The sequence below is a fragment of the Corella eumyota genome, chromosome 2 (genome assembly GCF_963082875.1).
Source record: "Corella eumyota chromosome 2, kaCorEumy4.1, whole genome shotgun sequence".
Classification (NCBI taxonomy): domain Eukaryota; kingdom Metazoa; phylum Chordata; class Ascidiacea; order Phlebobranchia; family Corellidae; genus Corella; species Corella eumyota.
The window spans coordinates 14964597-14979221 of NC_137491.1; the positions used below are offsets into that span (position 1 = coordinate 14964597).

The 14625-nt window shown below is 30.8% G+C and overlaps 3 protein-coding genes across 3 annotated transcripts; all 3 read right to left on the reverse strand.

Annotated features, from left to right (window-relative positions):
• Positions 1-13: 13 nt before the first annotated feature.
• LOC145743134 (uncharacterized) lies at positions 14-3147 on the reverse strand. The gene is made up of 5 exons (XM_082561038.1): positions 2444-3147; positions 1776-1981; positions 1487-1649; positions 554-776; positions 14-465 (listed from the first exon to the last, which is right to left on the reverse strand). The coding sequence occupies exons 1-5, from the start codon at positions 3081-3083 to the stop codon at positions 303-305; spliced, it is 1395 nt and encodes a 464-aa protein (XP_082417164.1). The 5' UTR covers positions 3084-3147; the 3' UTR covers positions 14-302.
• Positions 3148-4795: 1648 nt separating this feature from the next.
• Positions 4796-8306, reverse strand: LOC145742502 (NACHT, LRR and PYD domains-containing protein 1a-like). The gene is made up of 4 exons (XM_082560275.1): positions 8216-8306; positions 5992-7767; positions 5603-5757; positions 4796-5512 (listed from the first exon to the last, which is right to left on the reverse strand). The coding sequence occupies exons 1-4, from the start codon at positions 8304-8306 to the stop codon at positions 5459-5461; spliced, it is 2076 nt and encodes a 691-aa protein (XP_082416401.1). The 3' UTR covers positions 4796-5458.
• A 2427-nt stretch (positions 8307-10733) lies between these two features.
• Positions 10734-14414, reverse strand: LOC145742770 (NACHT, LRR and PYD domains-containing protein 3-like). The gene is made up of 4 exons (XM_082560565.1): positions 14029-14414; positions 11848-13659; positions 11456-11610; positions 10734-11359 (listed from the first exon to the last, which is right to left on the reverse strand). Exons 1-4 carry the CDS (start codon positions 14114-14116, stop codon positions 11306-11308), a joined length of 2109 nt encoding a protein of 702 aa, XP_082416691.1. The 5' UTR covers positions 14117-14414; the 3' UTR covers positions 10734-11305.
• Between the last annotated feature and the right edge of the window lie 211 nt (positions 14415-14625).

Consider the following 14625-nt stretch of genomic DNA (forward strand, 5'->3'; position numbering starts at 1 on the left):
TTTCTAATTTTTTATTTATTAAAATTTAATTATACTACAATAAAACATAAACGCAATGAAGTAAAATGGGCAACTTATATTACAATTAAAATGTTTTTAATAGAAATCAATTAAAAAATTGTACACATGTTTTTGGCCTTGCTGTCAAAACCATAAAGATTTATAAACACATTTTTTTGACGGTTTATAATAAACAAATACAATTACAGCGTTGTTAAAGCTATATACTTAATGGCAAATTTTTATTTATTGGGCAAAACATTATTTTTTATTGAAGCCAATATAAGAGTTTTTTTACTGAGTTAGTTATGGTCTAACATTAGCAGTTCCATAACTTTTTGTTGCTCTTCGTCGCCATCAAACTGCGTGGCAAATTGTTTAATATCCTTATCTCTTTTTTTAATAAGATCTTCTAAAGCACTTACCGATGTCGCCTTTCTATCACGTGACACTATCCGATTTTTCCTAGAGCCAATATCATAAAGGTTATTAATATCCATATTAATTCAAAGTTAAATTTTTTTTTTAATAAAAATGATTTTTATTAACTTACTTTAGTATAGGAGGAACGGTTGGCAAAGATGCCATTGATATACTTTGCATTATCCTTGATTTACGAATTCCTACTAAAATAGAGGAAGTTGAAGAACGTTTATCGCCAAGAGAAACTCTTCGCTTATCATTTTCAATAATTCTTTGCTTAACTCTTAAAAATGGTTTGTTGGGTAAAGTAGCAGCTTCGTAAATTTCATCCGAATCTTGCAAGTCAGCAAATGCTAAAAATCATGTTTATTTGTTCAATAGTTCTAACAATTTTTTTGTTATCATAACCCTCAAGGGAATAGATTTTTATATTTTTGTTTGGTAGGGGTATGTTATTGTGACGTGTTTAAGCTATCCGTAAACGCCAGGCTCAAGAGCGAATAGAGTGGTACTGTTGCGGCTAGAACCCGAAATCTTTCGGCTCGCAGTCCCACGCCGTTAACGATATTTTTTTTAAATTCATTTTCTATGTGGGAAGGTCGACTTCACGACCCAAACTTAGGGCAACATTAGTTACCACGACCCATTTTCAAATTGCCTTTGGCAGTTTAGAATAGGCTATTATAAATTACAATTGCCTGATTATTAGGCTTCCGATTTGGTATTAGCTCAGTAGGAGTTTATACTGTTTATAGCGCCTTGCTCAAAGGAGGCGGCATAAGAGCAGTGGGGGATTGAACCAAGTAGTCAAGCCAAGTGTCGTGTAGTGAAGTCAATATTCTGACCACTACACAACGCTGTCGGTATACCAAACTATATATTCCTAGAGAAGAATAGTTTTTACATTAACTTATATACATTTAAACACTCTAAATTTAATAAATTAAAATGCGTTTTTATAAGGCTTATAATAGCTTACAGCCAACCCTACTTGCACATTTTGTTAGAATACAGACTAAAAGCATTGATTAGCAAAAAAACGTTGTACATAAATAATAAATACCTCGGGATTGTTCTTTTGCGGCGTCCAAATCAACTAACTTTTTCTTTCTTTTTTGTTTAATTCCTCTGGTACAATTGCATATGTACCAACAGGCTCTATATTTTGAAAAAACACCACAACACGTTGCTTGTGATTGCTTTTTTAACCTAGTTTCGTTGCTTACCTAAAATGTATTATTTGTTTTTATTTAAAAACATAAATAAGCTATTTTTAAATAACACTAATTATTTTAACTAAATATACGCAGAGTAAGACTAAAAATAAGTCATATATTCTTAAAATTTTATACTTTTGCAAAAGTGTTGGCAAAGTCTTGAAGCTTATCGGTATTTTCTACAGCTTCGATTAAGGCACTTTGCCTTTGAGCCAATTGAACTGATAAATTTCGGTGAGCGATTTCCTTGACTTCCTCCACTTGCTGAAAAACTTGGTCATTGAGTTGAGTTTCATTGGAGTTCTTAGGTTTGGGATTAAAATCCGCAGGTACTGTTTTGTCTGTGAAAAATAACAATTTCAAATCATTCTTTATAACTTTTTAGCATTACTTAAATTTTAAAAGTCACCACTAGGCCCTTAAATTGCTAAAACGTTACAAATAACAATTTAACAAACTAATTAAATATAAAGAATACGATTTAAAATTGTTTTTTATTTTTACAGGCAGCGTAGTGTAGTAGTCAGAACACTTAGCTTCACTACATTAGGTCATAGGTTAGATCCCCACTGCTCTAATGTTGTAGCGCCCTTGAGAAAGGCGCTGTAAATGGTATAAACTCCTGCTAAGGCAATACTTATTAAGCAGCTTAATTATCGGGCAATTATAATTCATAATATCCCAAACTACCTCAAACAACTCAAGACCAGATCGGGTAACAAATGTACTTTATGTTTCTGTCGTGAAGTCAACCTTCCCACATCGAGAATAAACAAATATATATTTAAAAGTTGACATTTTACCTTTTTCTACAGTTTCAAGTTTTTTATTTTTATTCTTTTTCCATTTTTTTAGTTTTTTTAAACCCTTTCTTTTTCTTCTTTCACGTGATGATATAACTATTGAAGAGGTCCTATGACGTCGAACTGAACTGGCTTCGTTGTCAGGTTTTGTCACTTTCACTGTTGGCACAGAAATAATCTCATCTGTTACTGTTTCTTTGACTTGTATCGAAGATTTAGGTTGAGTAGGCTTTGCCGTGTTGAGATTTTTTTGTTGAGCTAACTTAGATGGTTCAGTTTTAACATTGGGCGATTTAAATGGTTTGTCTTGTTTAAGTTGCATAATTCTTTGTGATTTTAATGTTTCCACTTTATTATCGATTAAAGAAATGTTTTTCTGTTTATTTTCAGTAACGTCATTGATAATTGTGACGTCATTGGAGTTTATTTTTCCATCTTTTATTTGGGTTTCCACGCTTTTCGACAGCACTCGCTCTCGTTTTCCCTTTTTCGCCTTTTTCTCTTTTTTCTTTTTCTTTTTTTCTTTCTTGGCCTCTAATTTGACTTCAGGTTCGTTTGCAAAAGGATTATTAGAATCAGGATATTCGTTTTTATGCGTATTGTTATTATTTTTGTTCTTTTTGGATTTTTTTAGCTTCATTTTTATTTAAATTTTTTTATTTTTAACGTAAACTGTAAAACAACCGGTTTACCAATAAATTTTGAAGCTCTAAATAAATATGTCACTTTTGTAACAAATATGAGACTTTAAAATACAATAGTAATAGTTTAAAAGTAGTTAAAGACAAACTCTTTTTATATTTATAACTCCATTCTAACATTTTTAAAAATAACAAAAGATAATTCTGTTACAGCTTAAGTTCTATTGTATAAAAGTCTTAAATTAAAATTTAAAACATATACTTTGTATTAATTGATTTTATATTCTGTTCTACACACTGTAATTTATACAAATTTAATTTTATAAAAACATTATTCACGACAATCCGATGCTATACTGGTACTATATCTCATATAGTAATAACGTTATATACCCTGCCTTCGGGCAGTGTGGATTTATTGTCGTAACAGCTTATGTATGAGCGTACAGACATCGTTAACCTTAACTTATTTTTAAACTAATAAAATACGAGGGTTTGCTGACCTTGTCTCATCTTTTTATAAAACAAAGCTTCAAGTAACAAAACTGATATTTCCATTTTTAATAAACCAACAACTTTATTAAATTTAAATGATTTGTTAAAAAAACAACTCTTATTATTGTACGTTGATTGTAAACTTGTGAAAAGCTATTAAATGATTCACGTTCAACCTTTTTTACAAGTAGTTCAGTCGTTCAGTCGCTGGAATAAGCAACAGACCACATCATAATAATAACGTTTACTAGCTATTGTTTACAAATAATAAGGTCTGCTTAAAATTGAGCTAGTTTTAATAGTTTAAATTCAAAGCATTACACGTTTTTAAACCCTTTCAATGATTTGTCTGTTTTACATACCTACCTTTAATAACAGTCGTATATTTTTTATAACATTAACTGTTAGTTTTTTTTTAAAAGCCTAGAATATATGCACTAGTGCGCCTTGGTTTCGCTTGAATTCCTTTTTGTTATTTTAACCAAACATTTGGTCTTTAAGCATACTTCTAACAAATAATAGAAAGCCGTGATTTTGGCTCGGAACACTTTTAAATAGCTCTTTGTGTAAACTAAAATTTAAATAAGATTCTAATGGTTTTCGGTGAGCCTTAGTATATAGGGATGTAATACCAAGTTTACACAATTAAACTTTCACAAAGCTAAAAAGCAAAAAAAATCCAATACTAAACTAAAATCTAAACCGCAAAGTGGCTATGGGTATAATACGACGCAAAAATAAAAATATAAGATCGATTATAAGCTACGGTTTTGCAATATTACACGATTTATAAAAAATAAATTTTCGTACAACAACCTCTTACTAAAAAATTAGGATCACTTGTACTTAACGGTTCTTAGAAAAGCTTGGGACCGTAGGTGACGAGAAAAAATTATCGAGAATTGTTAAATACGAGAGAGAATCAGCTATGACCGTAAAGTACGAGAACGAAATAAGCTAGGCCAATATGAAAAAATTAGATAAGGCCGTAAAGTGCAAGACAGAATTAGGCAGTAGGTAATACCGTAAAGTGCAAGAGAGCCTTGCCTAGGACCGCAAAGTACGAGAGTTTTTCTAAGAACCGTAAAGTACAAGTGATCCAAAAAATTAAACTGAAATTGACGGAAATGGTAGCTTTAACACTCCAATATGCTTTGTAATCTACTTTTTATTTAAACTATATTATTATTGAATGAACACGACACTAGTAATTAAATGAAACAATAGTTAGTCACCGTTTGGTAACATCCCGTCAAAAATAAAATAAGCATTTTTTTATATTACAACAAGCGAGAGTGTGCGCGCATCTAATATGGCATAACAATAAAAAAAAGTTTAACATTATACTAATATAACTATAGATCATACTCTTAAAAGTACATGCCCCAAATAGGTAAAAATGATATAATATAACAAAAAAATACCTAAAATTGTGTACTTTTTATTGTAGATTTTGTTTTAAAGCAATATCGCATTAATTAAAATAATTTTTATATAACTGTAACGTAACTAAGTTATCAATAAATATGTATGTAGTCGTTTTAACTTTTGAACATATTGCACATGGCTTAAACATTCAACAGTATAAGTTATACAAAATCAAAAATAAAATAATAAATCACCCAAAAAAATGACAAAATTGTGTTTACAACATAATATTAGCAAATAAAACGTGTTGGCATAAAACAATCAATCAAAAAAAACAAAAGATAGAAATTTTAGTAGAGTAGTTTTATTTTAATATTATGTACAACACTTCTTTTTTTTATTTTTTAAAAGCAAGAGTGCTTAAAACTAAAAAAATAAATTGGTAAATCTAGTATTTAATTTATTCCTATAAACCAACTATATATAATAAGTTTTTTTTAACTTGGTATTTTTATTCAGAACTAAATATTGTAGCTAACCCAGTCACTCCAAAAATTTTAGTTTTCTAAAAAGAAAATATTTTAAATTTATTTTTGTAAAAAAATAAATACATTAAAAATGGTAACATTTAGTACATCAGAAAGTTAAAACATACCCTCTCATTTTCAGATCTTGCGTTTGATAGTAAGTTTGCTCCTTCACTTGAGATACCAGTTGATATCAGCCTCAGTATTACAATACTGTTTAAACACCTTGCCAGCGCGCCTACATCGTGAAGTGAAAATGTGTTGTAACTTAAATCAATATCTTCTACCTGAATATTTAATCACAAAAGTTGTTAAATATATTTGAATAAAGAGTTAAATGTAAAATGAATTTTAAAAGATTGAAATAAAGTGTCATGTGGGTATAACAGCAGCTTTCTGTGTTAGTAGTTTAAATGCCATTAATTAGTCGAAAACTGTCTAAATGTAAAGTTAATGGGATATTTGTAGTTAAGTTAAATAAGGATTATAAATGACTTATACAAAAAAATAAATAAACCTACCGTTATATAAGCATTGTCTATTAGAGCTGAAGAAAGACTTTTTACAAATCGTGTAAAACTGTCTCCAACAAAAACAGGTCTTCCAACAGATAACTTAGTTGGTTTGACAACCATGCGAAGGGCGTAAGTGATAACAGCTACGTCACTAGGAACCATAGTGTAATCGCTATCAATATTAAGTTCCTCGGGCAGCGATTCAAAATATTTTTTGCTCAGGCTTTCATTATTTAATTCTTTCATCCAGGACAAAGAAGGAATCATGGCTACAAAATTTGCTTCATCTTCGGCTATAGTTAATTGTTCATTATATTGAATTGCTCTGACCCAAAGTTGTTCAGAAACTAGTTGAAGTTCGTCAACAGCGTAATCTATCAAAATTCTTCTTTTTTCGTTTAAATCCGTTTCGGGTGAAAATATAGTGCTTAAACTTTCTTGAATTCGCGGGTTGCATAATCCATACACAAATTTGGCAATGACTTCAAATTCATTGTTTTTAAGCAATGTTAAAGCTTGCCAAAAGTCATCAATAGTCAAAAAATATAAAAAATGAACAGCACAGAAAAACTCCTGCCACATTAAATGCGAGAAATAACTTCGCTTATGCCCTTCAAGAATTGTAAGCTTGACGTTGGTATTATTAATAACAGATGTATTAAGAAACGATTCTAGGGACTGAATTTCTACCTCATCTAAATCAGTTTTCTTGAATACAATATTCCTTCTTCTAATGCCTTTGTAGGCCAAATGAGCAAGCTTTTTTACGTTATCAACGTCACAGCGGACATGTTCTGACGTTACGTATATATTAAGTGATATAACCATGACATCAGTAATTGTTCTAATTAGTTGGTTTGCATCTGGACTGGACTTAATGCAGTGTACAATCAATATACAATTAATTGGAACGTAACACATACTAAACAAATCTTGATTGGCTTCCAAGTGTGAAATAATAGAGTCGTATGCTTCCACGCCTGCAATTTGTTTGGTCAGCTCAATCTGGGCATCCTTTTTTAATCCATAAATTTGAAATATAGATCTTGGTCTACAATCAGGATGAAGTTTAAGTAACTGTAAAGGGCGTGACGTAAAAAGCTTTAAGGCCTTAGGAAACATTTTTCCTGACAAAATGCTCTTGATAAAGTTTTCTGCCTTATTTGGCCTGTATGGGTTTGTGTAAACTGGGCGTAATGATAGATCAAATGTAGCTTCGTCTAAGCCATCAAATATAAAAATGCAATTTCTTTCGTTTTGAAAATCTTCTATTTTTTTCTGTAATTCTACAGGGGACATTGTTTTAAAGTTACATTGAGCGCTTGTTATCAAAAAATCAAGTACATCGGTTTGAGCATCAAAATTCATAAAACGGAATAAAATGTAAAAAATAAATTTAATCCCTGGCATAATTGTATTTGAAGGATTTAACAGTTTTTGAACCAACATTTTTGCCAATGTTGTTTTTCCGATCCCGGCTTCCCCAGCTATGGCCACACGATTTCCATGTAACTCAATAAATTTGGCTCTTTCATCTTCCTTACATGTTGTGTTAGCTTCCAAGGTGGCTTCTTCTTTTGCTTTTTCAAATATACTATCAATATCAACATTGTTTGACCTGAGTTCATTATGTATTATGAATTGATCTTCCCTGCGGTTAAAATGACCTCTTAGTGCATCGCTTGTCTCGTGTAGTTTGGATTGAATGTTTAATTGAACTGGTTCAAGCGGACTTTGAAGTTGTACAACTTCGGTATTTATCGATGCATGGGTACGTGCTGCTTATTTAAGTTGCGATGCAATATCAGTGTCGTCTACAAAAAGACTTTTTTATTTAGAAAGACAATAAACCAAATAACATACAATTTACATTTAAAAACTTAAAGTTTGGCATGGCCCAGACGCGTATTTTTCCTATAGGAAGTTATTGTAAAAGCTATTACCTTGTCTTAAATGCAAAACGAAAGGTACAAATATTAAAGTTTTTTTAATATTTGTAAGCTTTTATACACTTTATTAATATATTGTCTCGTTTTTATCATATTACAGGATATAATAAATCAATCTATTCAATAAGAACAACAAGGGAAAACAGGGAAGTGTACATAATATGTGATGTGCGTCATTTTATTATGTGGTATATGGATTCCAATGTTGTGATTTTAAACTTGAATAGCTAGGCATTAAACTACATTTTCAAGAAAAATAACCAAAGTTTTATTTTACTTGTTTCATCCGAGAAAGCATATTGTTGTTGTTGTTGATTTTCACTAAAGTTCACCTGACATTCAGAAAATATGTACGTATCTGAAGTCATATTAAAATCTAAAACTACTGAAAGTAAACAACTCAACAATATTTGCTAAATATTCAAATTCTAATATATGCAAAATTGAAAATACATTTAAAAAGAATTCTGAATTGTGCGCTTTGGCTATCGCTTGTATGACTAAATTACTAACCGTAACGTAGTATAAAATAGTACGATAAAAAGCATAGTGGCCAACGCACACTAACACATTAATAAATTTTTAATGTTTAATCAAGTTAGCGTTCAATTAAGTTAATTTAAATTAATCAACACCTTAATAAAAAATACTTTGAATAATTAAACTTAATGACGCTATCATAGCTAGGCCTAAGCTGTTGACTAGGTCGCAACACATAGTTTTTTAATAGTTAAACACTTCCGCAAACTTGTAAACTGTTGTTAGATTTTGTTTAAGTATTTACCAAGTTACCGAAAACAATTTTGAACTAGGCCTTCTGCTTAATCGTGATGCAAAATGTAAAATACACATAACTTCCGTTTTCCCCTCACCAAATTCCCTTTTATGGAGTTTAATTATTACGATGTCTATGTTAAAAAAATATCGCTTGGTTGATTTTGGTACCTTGGCAACAATTTAAGCCCACTCAACTTTTATTTTAGATTTTTTTTTTGTATATATCTTTATCCTCGATGTGGAAAAGTCGAATGCGCGACTTAAACATAGAGTAACATCAGTTACTCCCACCCAGTCTCGAGTTGCCTGTGGCAGTTTGGGATATTATAAAATATAATGCCCGGTAATTATGCTGCTGATTAAGTGCTGGCTCAGCTGGAGTTCATACCGTTTATAGCGCCTTACTCAAGGGTGCTACAGCATGAGATCAGTGGGGATCGAACCCATGACCTCATGTGTGGTGTAGCAAGTGTTCTTACCACTTTTTTTTAGTTTCGATGGGGAACTAAAAAAACCGGCAGCGTAGTGTAGTGGTAAGAACACTTTAAAATAATAGAATAAATAATAGATTAACATTAGTTTAATTGCTTAAGATCCCAGTCATTTAGATAATGCAATATATATTGATTCATAATGCATTATAAATATATAAAAATACCTCGAAGAATGTAAAGAGCTAAATATTTAAGAGTTGTGTTTGACTTAGCACTTAGTCACATACTCTACTGCTCTATGTCTAAAGTGGTTAATTCTAAATTATCACATTCTGCAATATTTTGCGGTCCTTCTAATTACCACACAGGACCACACAAGCCAAAAAGGACAATACATTTACCACACTGGGCCACACAGGACTCTATAGGACCGCACAAGAGCACACAGAAAGTGACTATTTATCACATAGGACCACCCAGAATGCGTTGAGTGTTTATTTAGGAATACTGTCATTTAAATAAAAAAAAATACTGACACTGGGACACTTTTTATTAATCCCACCCCTAACCCTCTTCTGGGGAATGCTCTTAGTTGCCCTTTACACAAAAAAACAGTCTATGCGGTCATGTTATTTTTTGTCCTGTGTGGTAAATGTATTGTCCTTTTTGGCTTGTGTGGTCCTGTGTGGTAATTAGTAGGACCGCAAAAATATTGCAGAATCTGATAATTTAGCATCAATTACTTTAGACAGTTAGAGTATGTGACTAAGTGCTAAGTCAAACACAACTCTTTAATAATTAGCTACGAAACCTTTTAAACAGTCCTTTGTGTAAACTAAATTTTAAACGAGATGCCTATGGTTTTTGGTTAGCTTTAGTATCTAAGAATTAATACTAAGATAACATAATTACACTTTCACGTAAATTATGTTTAGAACCGAAGAAAAAAATATTCCTAAAACAAAATCTAAAGCGCAAAGTAGCTATGGGTATAATACGACGCAATAAATAAAAATATAAGATTGATTACAAGCTACAGTTTTGCAATATTACTCAATTTATAAAGAATAAATATTTGAACAACAACCTCGTATTAAAAATTTAGAATCACTTGTACTTAACTGTTCTTTGAAAGTCTTAGGACCGTGAAGTACGAAAGAAAATTAGCAAAAACTGTTAAATACGGGAGAGAATCAGCTAGGACCGTAAAATACGAGAAAAACTAGCTAAGCCAATATAGAAAAATTAGGTAAGGCCGTAAAGTACAAGACAAAATTAGGCAGTAGGTAATACAGTAAAGTATAAGAGAGCCTTGCCTAGGACCGCAAAGAACGAGAGTTTTTCTAAGAACCGTAAAGTACAAGTGATCCCAATCCCAAAATTAAACTGAAATTGGCGGAAATTGTAGCTTTAACATTCCAATATGCTTTGTAATCTCCTTTTTTATACTATTTTATTATTGGAAAAACACAACGCTAGTAATTAAATAAAAGAAACACTTTAAGGTTAGTCATAGTTTGACAACATCCTGTTAAAAATTAAATAACCATTTTTTTACATTACAACAATTAAAAAATTGTGCGCATCAGTGAAATAACAATAAAAAGTTTAACAATAAACTAATATAACAATATATCATACTCTTAAAAGTACATTCCCCAAATAGGTAAAAATGATATAATATAACAAAAAAATACCTAAAATTATGTACTTTTTATTGTAGATTTAGTTTTTATAGAAATATTCTATTAATTAAAAATACATTTGATATAACCGCAATGTAACTAAGTAATCAAATATATATGTAGACATTTTAAACTTTAAACATATTGCACGTGGATTAAACATTTAACAGTATAAGTTTTACAAGATCAAAAATAAAACAATAAATCACTCAAATAAAATGTCAAAATTAAATCTACAACTTAATATTAGCAAATAAAACGTGATGGCATAAAATAATCAATCAAAAAAACAAGTGATATAAATTTCAGTAGAGTAGTTTTATTTCAATATAAAGTGCATTACTATTTTTTTTAAATCTTTAATTCAAAAGTGTTCAAAACTAAAATAAAATTTATTTGGTTAATCTAGTATTGAATGCATACTGGTAAAACAACTGTATAAAAATAGTTTTCTTTCAAAATTTGGTAATTTTACTGCGAACTAAATGTTGTAGGTAACCCAGTCACTCCAAAAATTCTAGTTTTCTAAACAAAAAAATAAAGAAAAAGATTTAATTTTGTAAAAAAATAAATACATTTAAAATAATTAGGTATTTAACTACATTTAAAGTTAAAACATACCCTCTCATTTCCAGATCTTGCATTTGATAGTAAATTTGCTCCTTCACTTGAGATACCAGTTGATATCAGCCTCAGTATTACAATACTGTTTAAACATCTTGCCAGCGCGCCTACATCCTCAAGTGTAAATATGTTGTAACTTAAATCAATATCTTCTACCTGAATTATTTAATCACAAAAATTGTTAAATATATTATAAATAAAGAGTTAAATGTAAAATGAATTTTAAAAGATTGAAATAAAGTATTATGTGGGTATAACAGTAGCTTCCTGTGTTAGTAGTTTAAATGCCATTAATTAGTCGAAAACTGTCAAAATAATAAGTTAATGGGATATTTGTAGTTCAGTTAAATAAGGATTATAAATGACTTATACAAAAAAACTAAATAAACCTACCGTTATATAAGCATTGTCTATTAGGGCTAAGGAAAGACTTTTTACAAATCGTGTAAAACTGTCTCCAACAAAAACAGGTCTTCCAACAGATAACTTAGTTGGTTTGACAACCATGCGAAGGGCGTAAGTGATAACAGCTACGTCACTAGGAACCATAGTGTAATCGCTATCAATATTAAGTTCCTCGGGCAGCGATTCAAAATATTTTTTGCTCAGGCTTTCATTATTTAATTCTTTCATCCAGGACAAAGAAGGAATCATAACTGCAAAATTTGCTTCATCTTCGGCTATAGTTAATTGTTCATTATAATGAATTGCTCTAGACCGAAGTTGAATAGAAACTAATTGAAGTTCATCAACAGCGTAATCTATCAAAATTCCTTCTTTTTCGTTTAAATTCGTTTCGGGTGAAAATATAGTGCTTAAACTTTCTTGAATTCGCGGGTTGCATAATCCATATACAAATTTGGCAATGACTTCAAATTCGTTATTTTTAAGCAATAATAAAGCTTGCCTAAAGTCATCAATAGTCAAAAAATATAAAAAATGAACAGCACAGAAAAACTCCTGCCACATTAAATGCGAGAAATAACTTCGCTTATGCCCTTCAAGAATTGTAAGCTTGACGTTGGTATTATTAATAACAGATGTATTAAGAAACGATTCTAGGGACTGAATTTCTACCTCATCTAAATCAGTTTTCTTGAATACAATATTCCTTCTTCTAATGCCTTTGTAGGCCAAATGAGCAAGCTTTTTCACGTTATCAACGTCACAGCGGACATGTTCTGACGTTACGTATATATTAAGTGATATAACCATGACATCAGTAATTGTTCTAATTAGTTGGTTTGCATCTGGACTGGACTTAATGCAGTGTACAATCAATATACAATTAATTGGAACGTAACACATACTAAACAAATCTTGATTGGCTTCCAAGTGTGAAATAATAGAGTCGTATGCTTCCACGCCTGCAATTTGTTTGGTCAGCTCAATCTGGGCATCCTTTTTTAATCCATAAATTTGAAATATAGATCTTGGTCTACAATCAGGATGGAGTTTTAGTAGTTGTGATGGGCGTGACGTAAAAAGCTTCAAGGCCTTAGAAAACATTTTTCCTGATAAAATGCTCTTAATAAAGTTTTCTGCCTTAGTCGGCCTGTATGGGTTTGTGTAAACTGGGCGTACTGATAGATCAAATGTAGCTTCGTCTAAGCCATCAAATATAAAAATGCATTTTCTTTCGTTTTGAATATCTTCGATTTTTTTCTGTATTTCTACAGGGGACATTGTTTTAAAGTTACATTGAGCACTTGTCATTAAAAAATCAAGTACATCGGTTTGAGCATCAAAATTCATGAAACGGAATAAAATGTAAAAAATAAATCTAATCCCTGGCATAATTGTATTTGAAGGATTCAACAGTTTTTGAACCAACATTTTTGCCAATGTTGTTTTTCCGATTCCGGCTTCCCCAGCTATGGCCACACGATTTCCATGTAACTCAATAAATTTGGCTCTTTCATCTTCCTTACATGTTGTGTTAGCTTCCAAGGTGGCTTCTTCTTTTGCTTTTTCAAATATACTATCAATATCAACATTGTTTGACCTGAGTTCATTATGTATTATGAATTGATCTTCCCTGCGGTTAAAATGACCTCTTAGTGCATCGCTTGTCTCGTGTAGTTTGGATTGAATGTTTAATTGAACTGGTTCAAGCGGACTTTGAAGTTGTACAACTTCGGTATTTATCGATGCACGGGTACGTGCTGCTTCTTTAAGTTGCGATGCAATATCAGTGTCGTCTACAAAAGATTTTTTATTCAGAAAGAAAATAAACCAAATAAAATACAATTTACATTTAAAAACTTAGCCATGGCCCAGACGCGTTTTTTCTCTATAGGAAGTTATTGTAAAAGCTATTACCTTGTCTTAAGTTCAAAACAATTAAAGAACACAAATGTAAAAGTTTTTTTTTAAATTATTTGTAAGCTTTTATACACCTCAATCTAATCAATATACCAACAACAAGAGAAAACAGGGAAGTGTACATAATACGTGATGTGCGTCATTTTATTATGTGGTATATGGATTGTAATGTTGTGATTTTAAACTTGAATAGCTAGGCTTTAAACTACACTTTGAAAGAAAAATAACCAAAAGTTCTTTTTTACTTGTTTCATCCGAGGAAGCACATTGTCGTTGTTCATTTTCACTTAGGTTCACCTGACATTCGGAAAATATGTACGTATTTGATGTCATATTAAAATTGAATACCACTGACAGTAAACATAACTAACTAAACATAACTAACGACCCGAAGCATAGTAGCCTAAGTTGCTTCGTAAACATTAAACACACTAACACATTAATAAATTTTGTAAAATTTAATAAAGTTAGCTTCAACTAATTTACCCTAATTTAATCAACACCTCAATAATTAAACTTAACGACGCTATCATAGCTAGGCCTAAGCTGTTGACTAAGTCGCAACACATAGTTTTTTTAATAATTAACACTTCCGCAAACTTGTAAACTGTTGTTAGATTTTGTTTAATTATTTACCAAGTTACCGAAAACAATTTTGAACTAGGCCTTCTGCTTAATCGTGATGCAAAATGTAAAATCACATAACTTCCGTTTTTCCCTCACCAAGTTCCCTTTTATGGAGTTTAATTATTACGATGTCTATGTTAAAAAAATATCGCTTGGTTGATTTTGGTACCTTAGCAACAATTTAAGCCCACTCAACTTTTATTTTAGATTAAAAT